This window comes from Lontra canadensis, unplaced genomic scaffold, assembly GCF_010015895.1.
Source record: "Lontra canadensis isolate GAN:19392208 unplaced genomic scaffold, GSC_riverotter_1.0 scaffold43, whole genome shotgun sequence".
NCBI classification, from domain to species: domain Eukaryota; kingdom Metazoa; phylum Chordata; class Mammalia; order Carnivora; family Mustelidae; genus Lontra; species Lontra canadensis.
In genome coordinates, this window is record NW_022631037.1 from 1,123,934 (window position 1) to 1,147,449 (window position 23,516).

A 23,516-nucleotide genomic window follows, 5' to 3' on the forward strand; every position below is an offset into this window, starting at 1 on the left:
CATCTGCCTGTTCATAATTTTACTTATGTTGTTCTACTGATTTGAACGTTTTGGGGTTTAGATTAACAGGACTAATTTGCAAAGGTCGGCAGTGAAACATTTTTGTTTGATTTGCACATAAACACATATTAAAATATATAAATATATACATAGAAACACATATGTACACATAGACACACTCATCTATCACTGTAAGACAGCAAAATACACTTCGTGATTTTTTTTTAGCATTTATTTACTCACTAGAAGCATGATCTGCTTTCCTGAGAACACAATATAAACAAAGTCTGGCTCACAGTTACCTCATAATGATCTGCTCATCCTGCCCTTGCTTGTTGATCTATACTTACTACATGCCTGTGTGTAGAGGCAGTACTTTTGAAGTTGTATTCTCTATAGGAAATTGGCAGTATAACCTTTCTAGTTAGGTTTGTTTTAAATTACTGTTCCTAAGGTAGAGAAGGAATATGGCAGAGATTTTTACTACAAAATTCCACATTCTTTTCCTGTCCCAAGTTTATTAATGATCTAAGAATAGTTGGTAAATATAAAAGATACTAAACATTTTTCTTTATATAGAAGTTGTCTATGTTGGTCCATTAAACTCAGACTTGTGAGACGTGGAACTTGATTTTTTTTCTATAAACAAACTCTCTTACATAATTCTCCTTCATGCCTTCTTTCTAACAAATGTGGAAAAATTAATCTCAGTCAGTTACACGCCCCTCCAAAATTGCTTCTAAATTCTATAGAACTTACAGAGTGCAAAGATAAGAGATGGGAGAGTTGGAGATGTTTTATCCTTATTGTTACCACTGGGGGATGTCCCAGTTCCCTACCTGATCACTGGTTACAGGTTCTGATAGGTCTCTGTAGAATCCATCCTTATTTCTACTTCAAAGCCTTTCCAAAGCCTGTCAGTTCTCTGAATCTCATCCCTGTTCCTCTTGTACACATATGAAGGACTATTCTCAGCTGATCCACAGGGAACTTGGAGAGATTATCACAGACTTGACTGTGTAGACACTCTGTGTGCACACTTCTTCTCTTGAACCAGGTGGGATTTCTTGCTATTTCTTTGAACTCTACCCGAGAATGAAGATAGTATTTTTTACAGATGTTTTATCCCTAAAACTCATGGGATTCTGTTATTTTTTTACCCTTCCCTAAGGACCCTTGTTTTACCCCTTTCTGCTGATGGCACTCTTGCTCTAATCTCAATCTTTCCTAATAATTGGCTGGTTAGAAAGTATGGAAGCCTTGCTCTTAATTATCATACTTTCAGGTTTTTTTCTTATGCCAGGGTCAGAGTTTTTAATTATTTTTTCATCCTGACTTGGCATGTCATTGCTTCCTTAAAGTAGTGAATGTGGAATGTTCTTCCCACCTGGATTGGGGAAAATTTTTAAACACAAAAATGAGGGAGAGGGAAGGATATTTATTTGATGTTAAAAATGTTACCCCATCAGACTTTTATTTTTTATTATGAATCTTCTGGATGCTTCAAAGCTATTGGAAAATTATTTTTTAGTGAGCATAAGGTATGGAACTCTTAAAATCTCTATTTAGGAATTCAGGATTCAGATTTAATGTTTCATAGATATGTATTTCGTATTTTTTCACTTTCTTTGGAAAGTAGGGAGATAGTTGGGAGGAGGGATTCTTTTTCTTCTCTTTTGAACCTTTTACTATGGGAAATGCCAGACATACACAAAATTAGAAAACAATAGTGTAAATGACTCTCCATGTACCTATCATCCAGCTTCAACAATGATCAACTCATGACTAATCTTGTTTCAACTACAATCCTACTCCTTACCCCTTCCCCGACACTGCACTCTTATTAAGTTTATCCCATTTTGATAAGGGATAAATAAATGTCCAACCATTCTGGTGTCCTTGCATAGTCCAAAATCCAAAATTCCATTCACTTAATACTTACAGAGTGCTTATTCTGTGACAGGTACTAGCCTGGGCTCAGCATATATAGAATGCAATGTGAACTCCTGAAAACATTCTCATTAAATACTAGTTAGTTATACAAGGATGCAGTTTCTCACTTCTCTTTACAACATTCTGATATCTATCTTTCACAATACCCTAGCTTTATTGGGGTGGGGGGAGCCCTAAGCCATCTGCTGGTCCTCCCTCCCCACCCCCTTTGTTTTACTGACTCATCTTCTATTTTCAGCCTGCCTTACCACACCCAACCGTGTCACCTCCTTATAATTATCAAAACGTTTTCCTTATGCTCCCACTTCAAAATCTTTGTACTTTATATTCTCTTTGTGACACTTTCCCCTCACATATCTTCATGGCCCATACCCTCACCTCTTTAAAATCTTCTCTGCCCTCAACTCCTTTCCAAAGTATGTCCTGACCTTTAGATATTTGTCCTTAGTCACCTTCTTGACTCTTATTTATAGAGGGTTTGAAGGATCCACTTTTTCTGTATTAAAAACTTAATACAGGGGTGCCTGGGTGACTCAGTCGGTTTAAGCTTCTGATTCTTGATTTCAGCTCAGGTCATGATCTCAGAATTGTGAGAGTAAGCCCTCCCTGGGCTCCACACTTAGTGGGAATCTGCTTGAAATTCCTTCTCTCCCCCGCACCCTTCCCAAATAAGCAAATCTTTTTTTTTTTTTTTAAGATTTTATTTATTTATTTGGCAGAGAGATCACAAGTAGGCAGAGAGGCAGGCAGAGAGAGATGGGGGGAAGCAGGTTCCCCGCTGAGCAGAGAGCCCGATGCGGGGCTCGATCCGAGGACCCTGAGATAATGGCCTGAGCCGAAGTCAGAGGCTTAACCCACTGAGCCACCCAGGCACCCCTAAGTAAATCTTTTTAAAAAAGAATTTAGTATTAAATGTATTTATTGAAAAGATAAATGGTTTAGGAACAACTCAGCCTTTTGCAAGCATAAATTTACTTAACAGTTTTATAATATACACCAAATTATTCCCAAGAGGATGCTCAGATATTAATTAGATAATTATTATGATGCTCTTTTCTTTATGATAATCATTGAGAATTGTAAGAAATTAGATGTTATTCTGTGGTGATCAATGGTGTTTTATGCCAAATGGCAGCATGCCACTTAGAAGTAGAACTATGATTTTGAAAAAAATAGTAGCTAATTGTTTTCACCACTGCAAATCTTACAATTTAATACTATTTATCCCTTTCTGGATGGTAATTGATAGCTTAGGTACCACTTCTCCTCCATCAGCAAGTAAGTTAGGTTTTTTTGAGCACGCATCCTTTAAAATCTTGCCCTAGGTTCTTCTCTATCTCACTAAGATTTAGTTCTTTAGAATACTTTGACAAGAGTGCAGTGAGATTAGTATTGTCAGTCACTGCTTGTGAAGGTATAACTCCTAATCAGCATTAAGAGAGTTAAATAGGGGGCACCTGGGTGGCTCAGTGGGTTAAGCCTCTGCCTTCAGCTCAGGTCATGATCTCAGGGTCCTGGGATCGAGCCCCGCATCAGGCTCTCTGCTCAGCGGGGAGCCTGTTTCTCCCCCTCTCTCTCTGCCTGCCTTTCTGCCTACTTGTGATCTCTGTCTGTCCAATAAATAAGTAAAGTCTTTTAAAAAAGAAGAGTTAAATATGTTCATATCCTTTTCTTTCATTTTTAGGAATGTAGCCTAACGAATTAGCATATGTAGATGCATACACACAAACCTCTGGGTGATGGAAATTATGAGATAATTGTTGGTTTCTCATTCTTTTCTATTTCTTCTTTTTTTTTTTAGTACTCACATACTTTTCTTCCTCTTTTTTCCCCTTTTTTTCCTACTTCCCCCAGTACTTCACTGCTTTATTTCTTTTAGTATTAAGATCATAGATGGAGGCAGAGATTATATGAGAAATCAGTGTGTCCTCTGATCAGTTTTGCTGTTAACTGAAAAGTATTCCAAAAAATTGGGGCACCTGGGTGGCTGTCTGTTAAGCATCTACCTTTGGCTCAGATCATAATCTCAGGATCCTGGGATCAAGCTCCATGTCAGGCTCTCTGCTTAGTGGGGAGTCTGCTTCTTTGTACTCTCTCCCTCAGCATTCTCTCTTTCGTTCCCTATCAAATAAATGAAATCTTTAAAAAAATCCAAAAAATAAAAATTCAATAAATGTTGAATAATTTTATTACTTTGACTAAGCAAAGGTTCTTCTCTGTATGAGAAAATAGGCTCTTTGGTTTTTTTTGGTGTTGTTTTTGTTTTTGTTTTTTTTTGGTATTTTGTAACTGTATTCTACCACCTAAGAATTGGGGAAACTACTGAAGTATCCAAGAAAATGAAATATTTCTTTGGATGAATGAAATGTTTCAGGAAGTTTTTTTAAGTTAAAAATGCATATTTATGCCTTTTAATTTATATGAAACTACTAAATAGGCTCTTAAAGAATATTGATGTTTGTTTTAAAAATTCCTTCCCAAATTATAGGAACTGCATCAAATTCATTTCTTTGTTAATTGGAGATGACTGAAATGTGCTGAATCCTGAGCACATGTGATGGAATTGTCACTACTCCTTAATGTACTCATGCTCCTAAGGTGCAGTTGGTTGTTACTTCGTTTACACTGATACCTGTCATGATGAAATTCCTGTAGATACTTTTTAAAGTGTACTCTTCATTGGAAATCTTTCTTATTCCTAAGAAATTCAGTCTTTCTTATTCATCAATTATTTGAATTGGCTTTGTGCATTAAATGTCCTATTTTATCTTAAAAATTAACACAGTAACCAGGATGGTTGCGGCCACATGAATTTTTCCACTGCGTGAGTTAAAGTTGCTTAAATATGTTTTCTTTCTCCTCCAGTGGTTCCCCCTGGAAGTCCGGGGCCCATTACTCGGCATGGGTCCTATGACAGTTTAGCTTCTGACCATAGTGGACAGGAAGATGAAGAATGGCTTTCTCAGGTAAAACTCTAAAATGTTTGGCCTGTTAAAGTGAAAGAAAACAGAGATCCATTGTCTGTGTTTATGCTTGAATTCTGCAAACTTAAAAATTATTTTCCTTAGAGGAGAATGGGCAGACTTGGGAACTCTTTGTGGGATCATCAAGAATTAATCAGATGTCTTTCCATATTAAGAATTTCTTATAACTACTGCTGCAAGGATACATACACATATATTTTATATGTATTATATACGTGTGTGTGTGTGTGTGTGTGTACATTAGCTTTCATACAGAGGGTATAAAATATGCATAGCTTTCAGACAATCCATTGATATCCCTTAGAACCTTAGGTTTTAGATGGACTATTTAGATTAAAATGAGAATTGGTCTTGTTGAAACCGTGAAGCCATTCAACAATGTGTTGGCTATGTTTTGTGGAGCCAACATTTTCTGAAGATTAGACCCATACTCTGATTAAAAAAGGTCAGCCTTCTAATCTGCACACGTCCTGATTGTGCCCAGCTGGGTTTCTTCCCTCGGCTCCTGGACTGCTGCCTGCACTGGTCTCTAAGTCCATCCTGTGACCGCTCCAGCTGACCCTTCCTCCCCTTGCCAGGTGAAGCCGTCTTCATCTCAAGGGCTTTGAAATAAAAGATACTTGGGCAGATTTCAAAATGATGAGATTACGAATGACTTCATTACAAATGCTGTTATGTCTGCCTCAAGTCTGACATCATTTGGTGAAGTTAATGACCTGTCTCAGATTACCAATCCAAGCAGCTTGTCATCAGACAGGTGCCTCATGGAGGCCTTGCAGTTTCACTGCTTTCTCAGGGAGGGTAGCCTGAAAAACTAAAAGGAATCTGGAATCCAGAGCATCCACATTGTTTCTAGGTGACATACACTTCATTACACCTGAAGTACTCGTAGGAAGCCTCTTGAAGGAGGGCCAGTGCTTTGGTTCCTGGTATATGGAGGTGCCTCCTGTCTTGAGGATACCACAGTAAAGTAAAAAACAACAACAACAAAAATGCTGGCAAAGAAAGCACTGTCCTTCCCTTCAACTTTTCAATTAGAAAAAGGGGTAATGTGTGCTGTCAGTGTGAAAGTATATACAATATGTTTGTACTGCACACAACAGGAGAGTGAATAGAAACATCTGGCCATCGCCTCAGTGAAATTGCATAGGCATCTGTTTACCTCTCGGCTCTGTGACACGGATGGTTTTGAGCTTAAAATACACAGAATGCTTTATCTGTGGCCTAATTTACATTGCAGAATACAACTACTTGAATCAGAAATTGCTGTCCTAAATCTGAGTATTTTTCGCCCTGTGATTAGTGGGAATGAGAATATTTTTCCAAGACCGTGATGCTTCTGCCCTTTAGGACTTACCAAACACAGAGCTGCATTCTGTGAACCTTTTCAGTTATGTTTTGTTAGGAATTAATCACCACTATCAGAGAAATGTGATTAAATATGAAAGAACTCAGGATAAAACTATGGCGCATGGGAAGTCAGTTCCATAAAGTGTATATACACAGATATAGCAATTAAAGACTTGAAGAGGTAGTCTTTCACCAAACGTTTGCATATTTAGTCTCTTTTTCTAGTTGCTCACTTATAAAATCATATGATATGTTTGTCTTCAGGTTTTATTCTGTATCTTCTACACTCTGCTTTGTCTCTAAAGTCTTTAATATTGGCACCATTCCCTGTCCCTTCCATAGAGCATGAAATTCTAAAACAGTATTACTGTTTCATAGCACTTAAACCTGTGTCAGTGTTCGTGGTAGTGGAGTAAACATTCTAATTAAATAATGGTATTTTGAAGACAAATCTAGTCTGAGAGAAAGTATATACTACTCTCTTCATTTAAAAGTTGATTTGGGGGGATTTGAGGGTAGCATAGTAAATATTCCAATATTTAATTATGGAAAGAAACTGGCTTTGGGTGTTAAAAATTATTTCAGACCTTTTCCTTTCCTTGGATAGTTCAAGAACAGCTTCTAGTTTGTCATGAGCTTGATCCTCAGTGAAGGAATTACTTTTAATCTGTGGATTGATAGGTGTAGTAAGTGGTAAGTGCTGTCTAGAATGAATGAATGAATGAAGAAGGTAGTCCCTAGGGAATTGGTGCTAGTTATATGAGAGGCAGGCAACTGGTCTTTTTACTTTTTGACTTTTATGTTGTATTACGTGTGGAACGTGTGTGTGTGTGTGTGTGTGTGTGTGTGTGTACATGTGTATGCTCACACCTATATAAATACACACACACACAAAATGAATTTTTTATTTATTTTGGTAAAAACCAGTAGAGGGATGTAGAGAATGAGTATATAGGCTGTGATTACCATTGCCTTTGGAATGTGAATGCCTTGTACCTCTCCCACTGGGTTAAGATGGGCGTGGAGGGTGTTTGGAGGCAGGATGGGAAGATCGAGATAGGCTCTTAAAAGGAGGTCATAAGACATTTAAGTCATGATTTGTAATCTGTTCCAGGTAGAAATTGTAACGCACACCGGACCCCACAGACGTCTGTGGATGGGTCCACAGTTCCAGTTCAAAACCATCCATCCCTCAGGCCAAACCACAGTCATATCATCCAGTTCATCTGTGTTGCAGTCTCACGGTCCAAGTGATACTCCACAGCCCCTTTTGGATTTTGACACAGATGATCTTGATCTCAACAGTCTCAGGTAAGAAGAACTAAGGAGTAATTTGACTGGATTAATATATTCATTTTTATTGAGCATCCTAGGTAATATTGACATTTTCCTTTTCGGCACAGTTTTGTGGTACAAAATACATCCAGCGTAGCTTATGATTCATTATTATTGCTGGGGATCTTACATGGGATCTCCTTATATTCAATAAATATTTGTGTTTCAGATTGTATTTCCCTAAATCTAATATTCAGTGCATTTAAAAAAAAATCTCATTTTATGCTGCCTTCCTCATATTTCTAACTGCTTAAAGTCTGAGGGTACCCTCCCTTCCTGATCTTCATCTTTCAACTAACTTCATCTAAATCCTACTTATTCCTTCTTTTAGGCTTTAAAAAGTTTTTGGATGAGAAAGAATTGATATAAGTTCACTTATAGTTTAATACACACACACACACACACACACACACACACACACTTATTCATCATATACGTGCTCTGGCCCTCACTTTAAGAATCACAGTATAAAGTTTATGAAGTATGCTTTTTATTATTAAAGATTTTTTTCTAAAGCAACTGAGAACTTTTTGACTTTTGTAGTCTCAGGTTTGCCTACCAGTTTAATTTGTTCTATCCAGACCTGACACATTCTGATTCAACAATAAAGGGCTCAGTCTAATGCAATGTAATCTCCCTTACCTTGTCTTCTCTTACAAAAAAATATCTTACTTGAATATAAAATAGACCTTTTCCTTTAAAAATTATGAAAAATGTGTCCCAGTTATATATTGGAAATACATTTTTATATGTCTTTTTGTCAGTATCTGTTTGTCTAACAATGCAAAAGCTGTTGTAGATGAGGCCTAATGTTTCTTCCTTAAGAGTAATTCATTGAGTGCCTGGCTGGCTCAGTCAGTAGAGCATGAGACTCCTGATCTCAGGGTCCTGAGTTGAAGCCCCACGTTGGGTGTAGGGTTTGCTTTAAAAATAAAAGTAATTGGTATAATGGAAACATGTCTCCTATAATATCTTTTTCAGTGTCTTAATTTTTTGTTTGTACTTTCTTTCTTCCATACATTTTTGCTTTTTTTTTTTTTAAACCTAGCATGTCTTTCAGCTTTTCAGAAGTGGAACTTTTCCCTCAAGATGTCAGGCAATAGTGTCAATACTGAGTGCTAAACCCATTTTCACTGGTACTAACTGTCAAATGTGATCTGCTGTAGAATGTCCATTTTCAGGAAGTTGTCAGTCCTCAATTTAATGATTCAGTGTGTAGTCATTCATGTTTATAAATCATTTGAGTACTCAAATGGTAATAAATAAGGCATTTTAAATAGACAACCCATAAAACTGTGTTTATTCTTTTTATTGAACTATTCACAAGATCCTTTTTTTTCTCTGATGACTGTCACCTGGTACTATAATAAGCCCTTGTCCCTTTTCTTTGGAGGATATCTCTAGCTTCTTATATATGCAGCTCTGTTCCTTCGCTTTGTAACCTCCAGCTTGCTTCATGACTCTTTACTTCAAACATAGCCCTTCACCTAAGAGCTCTCTAACGTGCATCTTTAGACAGCCCCTGTCCTAAATTCTTTCTACAATTTTCCTCAGGGGCTTTCCTTTTTCTTACACTAAAGCACTCCCAGTATTTGTCACTTAAATGATTTTAAGCTGTTTGTATTTGATTAGGATATTGTCCTGGTTTTTTTTTTGTTTGTTTGTTTTTGTTTTTTAAATAGACTCCACAGCCAGCATAGGGCCTGAACTCAGGACCCCAAGATCAAGATCTGAGCTGAGACCAAGAGTCAGATGCTTAACTGACTGAGCCACCCAGGCGCCCCAATTATGGTCCTGTTGATTGGATAAATCTAAACTTTAGATACCTTTATACTGAGTCACAGGCTTATACATTTCTTTTGATTGCTCTTATAATTTATATCTAAAAATCTGAGCATATGGGCCCTTGGTTAAAACCTTAACTTCCATTAGAACACAGTTTTGATGGGAAATTCAGATTCAACTTACATAATTTGAATTATAAGTGGCCTCTTTAGTACCATTTCCGGCCTAGCATCCAATTAGAAATCCAAGTATTTATATTCTCCCCATTCCTGTTTCCTGTTGCTCTGAGTGCTTCATCTCTATTTCTTCTGCATTTCTTTAGGCTATGTACAATGGCACTATGGCTGTTATCCTTATATTCTCCTTCAAATTGTAAAAGATTTATTAGATGTTTTTTATTCAGCCGACTCTTTACACCTGGTACCTTTCCTGTACTCCACAAGACAGCACTAAGAATGATGTGATGCTGTGACAGTCTACCTCCCTATATCCTACCCTAAGTGGGGAGCAGGCGGGTATAGAGTTGACTGTCATGTCCAGAAGGGAACCAGGGTTAGCTTAAACTCATGGCAGCTCCTTACTTGGAGCCAGGAGTTAAACTAAAAAAAGGTCAATGAAATATTTATTTTTAGATCTGAGAAATAGATCATGTAAAAGAAGGTAAGATACAAAGTCTAGTTTTCTACTCAAGATTAGCTCCTTTTACTTTATTGTTTTATTTTTTTCATCTAGTTACTTAACACATCCATCAGCTCACATATTTAGTATATATGTATTGTGATTATTTTAGTGAGGACATCTAAAGTTTTACTTTCATCAAATTTCGGTTATATAATATAGTGTTATCAACTACAGTCATCGTGTTATACATTTGATCCTCAGACCTCATTTATGTTATTTTATTTTAAGTGATACATAATTCACATAACATAAAATTCATGGTATAATTTAGCAGTTTTTAGTATATTCACTATGTTGGACGGTATCCCCACTATCCAGTTCCAGAACATTTCTATCACCTCTACCAGTTTGTTTTTATTTTTGTCATTTTTATTATGGAAAAATTTCGAACATATATAAACATAGTTAAAACTAAAGAAAATACTAGAATAAGCCCCCATGTATCTGCTTCAGCACATCAGTTCATGGCCAGCCTTGTTTTACCCCACCCACAACTTGATTATTCAGAAGCCCTGATATAAATTGAATTAATGATAGGAAATTTATTGGCCCACTTAAGTTGTTTAGACCAGGAAGGGGCTTTACTTTGGATGAACTGACCATATCTAACTATGTATTTTCTTATTTCTGTTAAGAACCAGAAAACATTTTTTCCAGACATTTCAAATAAATGGCTCCTCTTTTCTCACTGGCCCAAATTTGCTTAGGCCTGCCCATCATGGAGCTGATTAATTTCTGCCAGGAGCTGATAGGATTACCATGACTGATGTAGCAATCAGCTGGGGTAGAACAAAGGTTAGGTGGTACCTGCTGTCTGCGATGGCAGCAACCAGTCTTTGTTCTCAGTACTTTTCTCACAAAACAGATACACAAACATTTAAACCGTGCTTTTAGTAAGTATTCTTTTTCTGCAGTCTGTTCTTGGCATTTCAGACTTCTATAATCTGTCCCATGGCATTTATCAACCTCTTATCTTCCACCAGGATCCCTGGAAACTCTGTACTTCAGCCAAATCATGCTCCTCAAGCTGCCCTGCGTTTGTCATGCTTAGTTACCAATCCAAGGGTCTGTTTGTTCTCATTCTAAGCTGAAGGAGTGCTTCTTGCTCCTCTGCATATATACATAGCCTATGACTGTGTCCACATTCAATTCATGTTCCACCTCCACGAGATCTTTAAGTCTGCTGTGGACCATGTATTCATTACTCCGTTTTCTCATTCTGAGCTCTTATTGCCTATTTCACTCATTTTCACACTTTTCTTTTGCATCAGTCATGTGCTAGACCACATATCCACACATAGACCTTCTAGTTCATGTTTTGTTTCTGCCTGTCCCTAGAATAATACTGACACATGTTTAATATTCAGCAGATACTCATTGGATGAATGAATTACTGAAAATGCATGCTTATATTGCTATAACAGGTTTTTATTCTTCTAAGTTGCATGTGGGTCTCAGATCTTCTAATCATACCAATTTTTTAATCTTTTCTTTTTTTTTTTAAGATTTTATTTATTTGTCAGAGAGAGAGAGGGAGAGAGAGCAAGCACAGGCAGACAGAACGGCAGGCAGAGGCAGAGGGAGAAGCAGGCTCCCTGCCGAGCAAGGAGCCCGATGCGGGACTCGATCCCAGCACGCTGGGATCATGACCTGAGCCGAAGGCAGCTGCTTAACCAACTGAGCCACCCAGGCGTCCCCCAACTTTTTAATCTTAATAGTATTTATCTAATACAGCTGGAAAGCAACTCTTGGCATTTATAGATTTATCATTCCTAAGCAACTTGAAATTATATGTAGTATATTGCAGTTTTGCTGATACTCTAATTGATTCTTACATGCTAATTGATAATTTTATGGTGGTAACTCAGATAATAGTGATTTTAGCTAAACCTGTGGCCATCACATTCCAACACAGCTTTGTTTTCCTATGCTTCTTGTCATATATAAAGTAACTTTCATTCAGGATTGTAAGGGAGTTCCTCAAAATTTTGAATCTAATATATGCTGCCTTTTATGTTGGGTGTTACTAGGTATGGTACTATTCATGAATTTGAAAAGTATCAAAACTCTTCAGATTTGTCCCTTGGAAATATCATGGGTTTTGGTATAAAGTATTTTGTTTCCATTCCCATCCTACTAAATTTATCCCTTTCAGTTAATGTCAATTTTTCAACCCCTTAAAATCTATTGAGTAACTTACAAAGAGGAGAAGAGGTCCAGAGTGTAGGAAATATTTGCAGTGTGTTAGATTTGTGCAAGAGTTAGGGACTGCGGTTCCCCTTTTTGTCTCATTTTAGAATGAATGCTTCTTTAATGGATTGGCCTATTCCAGCATTCCTGATTTAAGGTCTGTTGCAGCACGCGACAGTTTTGATGCTGGTAACATATGTGAATTAAATTAAATTGCCTTACAGGATCCAGCCGGTCCGCTCTGACCCAGTCAGCATGCCAGGGTCATCCCGTCCAGTCTCTGATCGAAGGGGAATTTCCACCGTGATTGATGCTGCCTCAGGTAGAGAACCACCTTCAAAATGTGTGCCTGATAGTTGTGTACATTTTAAATTTCTTTTCCTGCACAATGGAGAGAATGAGATTCTTTGCCTTCATCTTTTTGTTTGTTTGTTTGTTTTGGGACGTGCGTGCATGTTGTGCATGTATACATGTGTGTGTTTGTTAAAACAATACTGTGCCTACATTTGTTGCTAAACAATGCCATGCATTTAAGTATTGTTAAGGTTGGTGAATGATGCAGTGGGGTTGGCACTTGATTAAATGTAATGAACACAGTATTGAAGGCTACAGGGTTGATGACTGTTTTGCCTTTGATCTCTCAAATGTGGAGAAGCAACCTTGACAGAGAACGTAAATACAATATATGGATTCAATTTACTCAACCTGTTGAGTATCAAAGGGCCTGATCTGTGGAAGTAGAGAGTTCAAATGCTGTAGCTTAAATGGTTTTATTATTGAAAGCATAAAGTCTAGAAATTCATTAACTTAACTTTTAGTCGATCTATCACAGTTATTAACCTCCTCTCCTTGGAGCCAAGCCGTGGATATGTATCATTAATACCTGGGAGTAGATCTTTGCCTCTGTAGGTGATGGTTGCTGCATTAGTATTGTCAAACTGTTTTCTGCTGCATCTGCCAAATAACAGACCTGTTTATGACAATACATTTTTTCATCTCTAAATGTATTGATAAAATAAGGACAGTGGTGCTTTCTGTTTTGGTGCAGCTGCAGAGCATCTGAAGAAAGCATACAGCAGGGTTTCATCAAGAAAACATCTCTTATGAGTAGAATTATTAAATACTCGGCATTAGCCAAACAGTTGAGTCAGAGAGGATTTTAATCTATAGCAATTTCAGAATCCCTGGAGACTGCTGATTTGATTGAGGCTTAAACTGTGAAAGAAAATGGAAACAAACACAGAACTGATTTGTGAAGGTCACTTTTAAAAGACTAAAGCTTCTGTTTCTGATTCTGTGTCTGGATGTATTTGGAAGTTTTGAAAGCTGAATGGTTTTGTACGTTTTCTTAGCTTTCTGATTCTTTTGGTCAGTGGATTGTACCTTGTGTCTGATTTAGCTGTCCATATACAGGGCTGTGCCTTCATTTTTAATGTAGACTCTTACTTCAGAGAGCTCATACTTGCCCCTCTGCTTTCTCTTAGCAACCATGGTTCATCCCCTGGAAACAAGCACAGAAATGTGTGAAGTCTCTATCCTTGCTCCCCTGCATTGAATGAAATATTGAGATGGGCAACTTAAACAATACATCTTTTTGATAGTTTCAGTCTGAGAATGCTAACAGATCCCGCTCATCTGGAATTATCATTTAACCATCGTGAATCCTGCGCTGTATTGTAACCTGAAGTTTTTGATTCAGGATTACAGTAGTAGCCTTTGTTGGGGGGTTTCAACATTCTCAGACTACCATAGTGTGAATGTTTGAGTCAAGTGACTCCCAGGCAAGTGAAATACATGTCACTAAAGCAGTTACTGGTGTTTAGAGAAGTTGCCATATTCAGCACTCTGCTCTGAGGTAATACTACATATTTATCATGTAGCACTATCTCAGTTTTAGCTCTTTGTAATAAGGTTCCATCTCCTGCCACAGATAGGAATTTCAGTGAGCTCTTGGCAACCATCATTTGATTTAAATCTGCCGTGAGAAGAATTTTTCAACTGATGTTTGAAAAAGGAACTAGATCTTTGCCCTTGATTTACTTATATTTGCAGCAGAGACACACTGTAGGAGATTCTAGGATATTGTTCTACAGCTGTGAGCCTCTGCCCGAAAGTACTAATCTTTTGAGTAGAGAAAGGACTTCTTGGTGACTAAGCTCTGTTGTTATTTTTCTAAGCCTATTTTCATTCCAGAAAGCCAGAGTTCCTTTCTGAGACAGAGCAGTGAAATGTGTGTGCTGCTTTCTCTAACTTTGAGCTAAAGAAACCCCATAGATGAAGAATTGGACTGTTATGAAATAATAATTCTCTACTTCTCAAATGATTTGGATCCCTTTTGTTCAACACATTTTTTTAAGTGAGTGAATAATGTTTTGTTGGGGAAGCTTAATCTACTTTATCTAATAGGACCACTGTTCTAATAGACTTACTTTTCTTTTGGTAATTTAGGAAGACGAGAGACTAAATGGTTTGGGTTCCTTATAAAAAGAAGTTAATGGGAAAATTCTGCTTCAGGTTCTTCTATTAAAAGAGTCTAATAAATTTGTACAAGTGCTCATGAACCAGGAAGTGCTTCTCTGATTATGACCCATGCATTGGAGTTAGCTACATATGCTGAAGATGCTTTTCTGGAGTTTTGATTGCTTTTGCTTGGAGATATGACTGCTCTAGCACCTCCTCTTACTGGGCTTCACTGCTTTGTTTTACCTTCATGCAATTTATACAACTAAATGTATTGCCTTTTTAATTGTTCCTATGGCACATTTTATAACTGTCCTTCTATTTCCAGTGACAGCTCATTCTCTGTCTAAACTAGTGGTGGCTTAATTAGTTTTCATTTAATTGCTTTTCAGAGGCATAGAATTTAGAAATTTAATGTGATATGATTAAATCTTTTGACAGTTGTAACAGACTTCAGAATGAAAATATTTTATTTTTATACCTTGGGCCAGCCTGTTATGTTTTAGATATCTATATATTTATCTGGCAGTGTTATTCTATTGAAACTGAAAGCTAAGAAATTTTGTTTTTATAATTTCTTAATCATCTAGTATGTATTTTCTTCACTCCTTCACAAAGAGAACATTTCCTAAATTATGTATGCTTTTCTTAACTTCAGTGATTTAGGCATGGCATGAATTCTATGCCTTTAGATTCCAGTGAACCAGCTTCTTACTGTCTCTCTAGAAATATGTGTATAAATATTTGTAACTGCTTCCTAAGGAGATGTCATTCCTGTAACATTTGACCTTTGGTGATTCAAAAAGGTACTATCCTACCTAAAATTTTGAGTTTAGGTAATTATGAGATGTTCCCTTCTGGACTTAGGGAGAAGACCATTCTGGAAGGATACTTTATAGAATTTTACCCTTATATCCAGGTTACCCAGAATAAAGGAGGTTTGAAGAAACCATTCCATTTTTCATTAACATCGGTGTCTCTGAATCATAGATAACATTTCTAGACAAAGGACTTTTTTCTCTGTACATTCCTTTTGGTTAGGTATCTGAGAATTTCTTCTCATTGTTTGTTCTTTACAACATGATAAAGGTGTAGGACCTCTGAAAAGAAAGTAGAAAGATAGCTGTCCATGCCTCATTCAGACCTTGTTTCCCACCTTGGTGACTGATCCTCTTATTCCAGACTTGTGGGCTGTACCTGTTGGGTAACTTAATAACAATCTCAAGTGGCTTTGGAGTCATCCAGACGGAAAGCCTAGAAAGATCTAGTTCATCCTAAGTTTGTTTCTCTTCGTTTGTGGCTTTACTATAGCAATTGATGTTTACCAATAAAGAACTCAAAGCATCTGAGATTGAAAGACAGACTTATGCCTGGCTCATGTGAAGAGCAGACACCTTTGTCCAACTCTACGGAAATAAACATTGTATAGAAAAAACGTTATTGGAAGTGGTGTGGGCATCATTTATGTACATTCCTATGGAAGATGATAGTAGGAGAAGGAAAATTGAGACAGTTAAGTAAAATGAGTTCTTATACTTTAGAGCAGGCTTTGATAAATCAGGAATTCGTGTTACAATAAACTTTTCTCTAAGTAGGGACAGAGTTCTGGACTCAAGAGAAATATTATTTTTGTTGTACAATTAAAGAAATCTAAATAATTTCTAAGAAATTCATTAATCCAAAAGATACTTTTTCAGCACCCAGTTTTTCCCACTATCAAAATATTTGTTTACTGAAGAAAATGAGACACTTAAAAATGCAAATTGGTTTGATTCAGTTGATTTTATAATGATTCATTTATGCCTGCTTTATGTACTTAGCATTTGGTGCATCGGACATTTAAAAAAACAAAATAATACTTATTTGAGAAGTATGATTGGGTAGGCAACAAGGAGCTTATTTAAGTCAAATCTCTGCTGGAGGGATGTTCATATAGAGGCATGCTTTTATTTTACAGAGATTTTTGTGAAGTGCTAAGGGAAGAATATTCCAAAGGATTATATTTCACTGTATCTACAGTTGTCATTCCACTCTGAGGCAGAAAGACTTAGTTACTATGTCTTAAAGCCATCGAAGACACAAGAGATGCTGGTGGTAAGAAGCAAAGAGATTTGTAAGAAACACCGTTTAGTCATCCAGTGGTGAGGCTACTTAGCGCCATGATTTCAAAAACTAGAGTTGAATGACAAAACCATGACATTGAAATCATGGCCTTGAACATTTCGCTGAAACTTTCAACAGGTGTTATTTCCTACCTATCTGGTCTTCTCTGCATCTGTAGAAAGAATTTAGGGTTCCCAGTGCAAAAAAATCATTTTACTTTTTTGGGCAGAGATGTGTTCGTTATTTCTTAAAATAATTCTCAGATATGAAAGATAATCAAGTTCTTTAGAAATTTTGACATATTTCTTTGCATACATGATGTGGTTTTCATTTAGTAGACTTCCAGATACTCTTTGTGATTATAAGGTGACGAAAAGCCCAGGCATACTTGTACCTTGAGTATTCAAAGCCTATGTGGGATCAGTAAGAGGATTATGGATGAGGGCGAAATTAAAAGAAGGCTTAGTCGTGTGAACAGTCCCTCAGAGGGGAAAAAGGAGGTCAGTAATTTTACTTTGACACTATTTATTCTTGAAACAGTTAACAAATATTCAAACTCAGATGTTAAGATTGAATTTTTTTTATTAGAAAAGAGAATGTTTATGCATTATTTCAACTCTAATCTGATGAACACCTACTTGTCTGTATAAAATCAAAAATTTTTTGTCCATGAGGAAGGTGATTGGCCACATCCCTCTCCTTCTGATTTAAATATTCCTCTCATTCTTCTTTCTAATATGTGTAGGATGTTAGAAGATGAAATTCAAGTTAACAATGTGGAAAATTTTAGCTTAGCACAATTAAGAAAAAAAAAGATTGCCCCACTTGAAGATGAAGAAACTATAAAGAGAAGTAGAAGAAGCTGTTGGGAAAGCTTTTTTTTCTGATGACACATTGCTTCTTTGAATAAATCTTTGTGTCAACTAAAACCTCGCCTTTGCTTTCTCTGTTGCAAGCACCAAGTCCTTGACATGGCTTTAAGTCTTTCCTAAGCATTTTGAGAAGGAATTGATGGAATTCTCCCCACTGTTGATATACTGGGGTACCATATATTTACAAGGCGTTTTTTGGCCAAAAGACCCAACTTCTCTTTTTTGTACCTTTATTACTACATCTTTAATACAAGGCCAGACTGTTTATGCAGTCTGTTGCTTGAGACCGTAGTGGCAGAGGGACAATATTGGGGGCAGTATTAGAATTTGTTTAAGTCTGAACCGGGAATTCCATTTGTCTTAGTGACATTAGTGTCAAACTGTTAGTGCCACACTATTTTAAATTGTGTCCGAGGCTTATGCTTATAGGTGCCATCTATAAACTTAGAAAGAAACAAAAGAGTCTCTCCCCATTGAATATGTAAGCCCAGTGAGCAATTAAAAAGCAGCTTGGGACCTCACCCGGGCAACTAGTCGGAACCAGAGCTCATGATAGTCCCCTGGATATCGTTGAAAACTGTCAGAGAAAAGCTAAAGCAAATAATCAAAGTGAAAATAATTGTTCCCGGCGAAAGTCTTGTTTTGAAAAGTTGGTGTAGTGGAAAGAATAGAGTAGTAACTTAACAAATCTTTGGTTCTAGTCTTAACTATGCCTGTAATTGCCTTTTTGGTAAATTGCTTTGAAACCCAAGGCTTTCTTCCCAGAAGAAACGAAGGAATTGAAGTAGATTATTTCCAAAGCTCCTTCCAGGTTGAAAAATCTATCACTGTGTACTTTGGATCACCTTTGAAGAATTTTTTTAAGTTAGAGAGGGTATAATTTACATATAGCAGAAATGTGCATGTCTTAATCATACAACTTGATGTATTTTTATACCTGTATGTATCACTACTCAGAACAAATTAGAATATTTCCATCATCCCAGAAAGTTCCTTCATGCCCCTTCCAGTCAATATACTACCTTTGACCTAGAGATTATCACTATGACTTTTATCATCATAAATTAGTGTTGTCTATATTGAACTTCATGTAAATGAAATTATCTTATAGATACTCTTTTGCATCCGGCTTCTTTTATTTAACTTAATGTTTTTGAAATTCATCCACTTCTTACATGTGACACTAATTCATTTTTTTACATTGCAATATAATATAAACATAACAACAGTTTATATATCCATTGCCCTATTGTTTTCAGCTTTTAGCTTTTTATGAATAAAGCTGCTATAAACTTTCCTGTACAAGTCTTTTTTTATCATGTATGCATTTTTTTTTTTTTTTTTGGCATGTGAAATCGTAAATTTTGAGCATATACCTGGGAGTGGAATTGCTGGATCACAAAGCAGCCTCTTGTTTAGAATTAGGAACTAGGAATTAGTATTAGGAACCTCCAAGAAGGTATCCTGAGACAACTATACCATTTTTCATTCTTAGCAATGTGTTAGCCATTCTTGTAAATGTAAACTGTAGTTTTAATTTGCTTTTCTCTGATGAATACTGATATTGGGCCCCTTGAATGTACTTACTGGCCAGTTGATTATCTTCATTTGTAATGTACTTGTGAAGCCTCTCACCAACTTTTATTTGGCCTGTTATCTTATTCAATTAAAATTCTTTAAATATTTTGGATGTAGGCCTTTCGTCAGATATTTGACAACTATTTCCTTTCAGTTTATTGCCTTTTCACTTTCTTATTGGTATTTTTTGACAGCCAGAAGTCCAGTTTTATTGCTTTTCCTTTTGTGTTTTGTGTTTTGTGCAAAATTTTTTTCCATTTCACCCAGTCTTGAAGTGATGCTTTTCTCTAGTCATTGTGTAGTTCTGGCCTCTGTATTTAGGTATATGGTCCCTTTCAAATTATTTTTTATTATGCTACGAGGAAAGGATCAGGGTTTAGTTTCTTCCATGCAGTTTCCTCTGGCACTGTTTATCAAAAAGATAAACTTTTCTTCCAAAGAATTTCATTGATGCCTTTTTAAAAAATGTATTTTTCCTGGATTCTCTATTCTGTTCCATTGATATATGTGTGTTTTCCTGTCTTTACACCACTACCATACTGTTTTAGTTACTGTAGCTTTTTAGTCAGTTTTGAGATCTAGCAGTCTAATGCCTTCACTTTTGTTTTTCATGTATATCTTGGCTATTCTAGGTTCTTTGCATTTCCAAACACATGTGTATATGTATACATACCAGTAATTCGTGGTGTGGTCCACTGACCTCCGAAAGTCCCCAGGACACTTTGAAGGGGTCTGTGCGTGAAAACTACTTTTATAGTAATGTGAAGTCATTATTTGCCTCTCCTTTTTTATACTGCATTGATATTAAGTCCAGATGGTGCATAAGCAATGGTAGATAAAACTGATGGTGTCTTAGCATAATAAAAGCAAGGGCACCAAACTACGCTTGTAGCTGAAGGTATTCACTCATAGTTAAAAAAAAACAAAAAACAAAAAAACACACACCAAAAAAAACTCAAACAGGGGCACCTGGGTGGCTTAGTGGGTCATGATTGGCTCAGGTCATGATCCCAGGGTCCTGAGATCAAGCCCCACATCGGGCTCTCTGCTCACCAGGGAGCCTGCCTCCCCCTGTCTCTCTGCCTTGCCTCTCTGCCTACTTGTGATCTCTGTCTGTCAAATAAATAAATAAAATCTTAAAAAAAAAAAAAAAGCAACAAAACCAAACAAACAAATTACAATTTACTTACAATGTTGAGGACACTTGGGCGGTGCAGTTTAATCATCCAGCTCTTGGTTTCGGCTCAGGTCATGATCTTCGGGTCATGAAATCAAGTGCCATGTAAGGCTCTGCTCTCAGCTCAGAGTTTATTTGAGAATGCCTCTCCCTCTCCTTCTGCCTCTCCCTCCTGCACTCTCTCTCAAGTAAAGATTTAAAATATATATAGATATAGATATAGATATAGATATAGATATAGATATAGATATCGGGCTCCTGGCCAGCCCAGTCCTTAGAGCCTGCAACTCTTGATCTCAGGGCCATGAGTTCAAGCCCCATGTTGGGTGTGGAACCTACTTTAAAAAAAAAAAAAAACAAGAGGGGCGCCTGGGTGGCTCAGTGGGTTAAAGCCTCTGCCTTCGGCTCAGGTCATGATCCCAGGGTCCCGGGATCGAGCCCCGCATTGGGCTCTCTGCTCAGCAGGGAGCCTGCTTCCTCCTCTCTCTCTGCCTGCCTCTTTGCCTACTTGTGGTCTCTGTCTGTCAAATAAATAAAATATATAAAAAAGAAAAAGAAAAAATGTCTATGATACAGTCAGAATCATTTGTCGAATGGACTCAATAGCTGACTGGATGCAGGAGAAGAAAGGATCAGAGACTCAGAAACAAGTCAAAAATTATGAAACTGAAGTGGAGAAAGAAGAAAATAATGAAATAAAAAGAACTCAGTGTGAGGAGTATGGGGTAGTATTAAATTGTCTAATGTATGTGTGATTGTTACACATGGATGACAAGGAGGGAAATGGCAAAGAAATAAATGAAGGCTGAAAATTTTCCAAAATTAGTTAAAGATATCAGCTCTCAAAGTTTCAAAAAGCTCAGTGTACCCCATAGAATAAAAACAAAGAAAATCATACCTAGATATATCAGAGTCAAACTATTGAAATCCTAAAATCTTGAGGCAATTTTAATGTACTGTTGGATCCTATTGGCTAGTATTTTTGTGAGAATTTTCACATCTGTGTTCATCAAGGATATTGGTCTAAACTTCTTTTTTTTTTGATGGGATCCTTGTCTGGTTTTGGGATCAAGGTAATGCTGGCCTCATAAAATGAGTTTGGAAGTTTTCCCTCCATTTCTATTTTTTGGAACAGTTTCAGGAAAATAAGAATTAGTTCTTCTTTAAATGTTTGGTAAAATTCCCCTGGGAAGCCATCTGGCCCTAGGCTCTTGTTTGTTTGGAGATTTTTCATGACTGCTTCAATCTCCTTACTGGTTATGGGTCTGTTCAGGTTTTCTATTTCTTCCTGGTTCAGTTTTGGTAGTTTATATGTCTCTAAGAATGCATCCATTTCTTCCAGATTATCAAATTTGCTGGCGTGTAGTTGCTCATAATATGTTCTTATAATTGTATTTCTTTGGTGTTGGTTGTGATCTCTCCTCTTTCATTCATGATTTTATTTATTTGGGTCCTTTCTCTTTTCTTTTTGATAAGTCTGGCCAGGGGTTTATCATTCTTATTAATTCTTTCAAAGAACCAGCTCCTAGTTCTGTTGATTTGTTCTTTTTTTTTGGTTTCTATTTCATTGATTTCTGCTCTGATCTTTATGATTTCTCTTCTCTTGCTGGCTTTAGGCTATCTTTGTTGTTTTTTCTCCAGCTCTTTTAGGTGTAGGGTTAGGTTGTATATTTGAGACCTTTCTTGTTTCTTGAGAAAGGCTTGTATTACTATATATTTTCCTCTCAGGACTGCCTTTGCTGTGTCCCAAAGATTTTGAACTGTTGTGTTTTCATTATCATTTGTTTCCATGAATTTTTTCAGTTCTTCTTTAATTTCCTGGTTGACCCATTCATTCTTTAGTAGGATGCTCTTTAGTCTCCATGTATTTGGGTTCTTTCCAAATTTCTTCTTGTGATTGAGTTCTAGCTTCAGAGTGTTGTGGTCTGAAAATATGCAGGGAATGATTCCAATCTTTTGATACCGGTTGAGGCCTGATTTGTGACCCAGGATGTGATCTATTCTGGAGAATGTTCCATGTGCACTAGAGAAGAATGTGTATTCTGTTGCTTTGGGATGAAATGTTCTGAATATATCTGTGATGTCCATCTGGTCCAATGTGTCATTTAAGGCCTTTATTTCCTTGTTGATCTTTTGCTTGGATGATCTGTCCATTTCAGTGAGGGGAGTGTTAAAGTCTCCTACTATTATTGTATTATTGTTGATGTGTTTCTTTGATTTTGTTATTAATTGGTTTATATAGTTGGCTGCTCCCACGTTAGGGGCAAGATATTTAAAATTGTTAGATCTTCTTGTTGGACAGACCCTTTAAGTATGATATAGTGTCCTTCCTCATCTCTTATTATAGTCCTTGGCTTAAAATCTAATTGATCTGATATAAGGATTGCTACCCCAGCTTTCTTTTGATGTCCCTGAGGCAATTTTAAATGTTTCTGTATTTCTTAGGTTTATATTTGGGTGAGGGTTTAGAATTTTGACAGAATTAGGGTAATTAATAAATTTCTTTGGCATCCTGAGGTCCCCATCTCCCAGTGACCTAGGAGGAATCTTCAGGATATTCACCATTTAGATAGAAGTAAGAAAAAAAAACAAAACAAAAAAACAAAACCAGAGAACCAATGTTTATTGATAAACAGCTTTGTGCCCAACACTGCTAGGAGTTTTTATATGGCTTGTCTCATTTAATCATATTTAATTAGGATCACGGGTCCATTTCAGAAATATGCAAAGCATGGGACCTACAGACACCTAGCTCCTGATACTGAGAATTACTTAAAGTGCATTAGGATGACACCTCAGATAAGTCCAAACCTCTTTTTACCCTGCCTGATCAAATATTCATTTCAAAACACTGTATGCTGAAATGAGCCACGTGGGAGTTGAAGAGAATCAACTATTCAGGTGGTGAAAATGTGTGAATGCAGCTGGCAGATGAAGTTCCAGTATGATGAATTCCCAGCTTGTCCTTATTGCCTCAGGCAACAACTGACAGGCCTGACTGGTCATTGGCTTTCCATTTCTGGCATTGATAGGACTGAAAATTCTTAG

At 36.8% G+C, this 23,516-nt stretch overlaps 1 protein-coding gene across 11 annotated transcripts in view; it reads left to right on the forward strand.

Annotated features, from left to right (window-relative positions):
* Window positions 1–23,516, forward strand: part of BCAS3 (BCAS3 microtubule associated cell migration factor) — a 584,262-nt gene that overhangs the window by 310,832 nt on the left and 249,914 nt on the right. For 9 of the 11 annotated variants that reach the window (XM_032871859.1, XM_032871862.1, XM_032871866.1 and 6 more), the window contains 3 exons: window positions 4,819–4,919; window positions 7,402–7,598; window positions 12,503–12,600. In XM_032871859.1, the coding sequence (XP_032727750.1) occupies window positions 4,819–4,919; window positions 7,402–7,598; window positions 12,503–12,600 (396 nt within the window). Of the gene's footprint in view, window positions 1–4,818; window positions 4,920–7,401; window positions 7,599–12,502; window positions 12,601–16,695; window positions 16,731–17,586; window positions 17,747–23,516 lie in introns of those variants that run through there. The other 2 variants (XM_032871869.1, XM_032871868.1) reach the window with 2 other exon arrangements.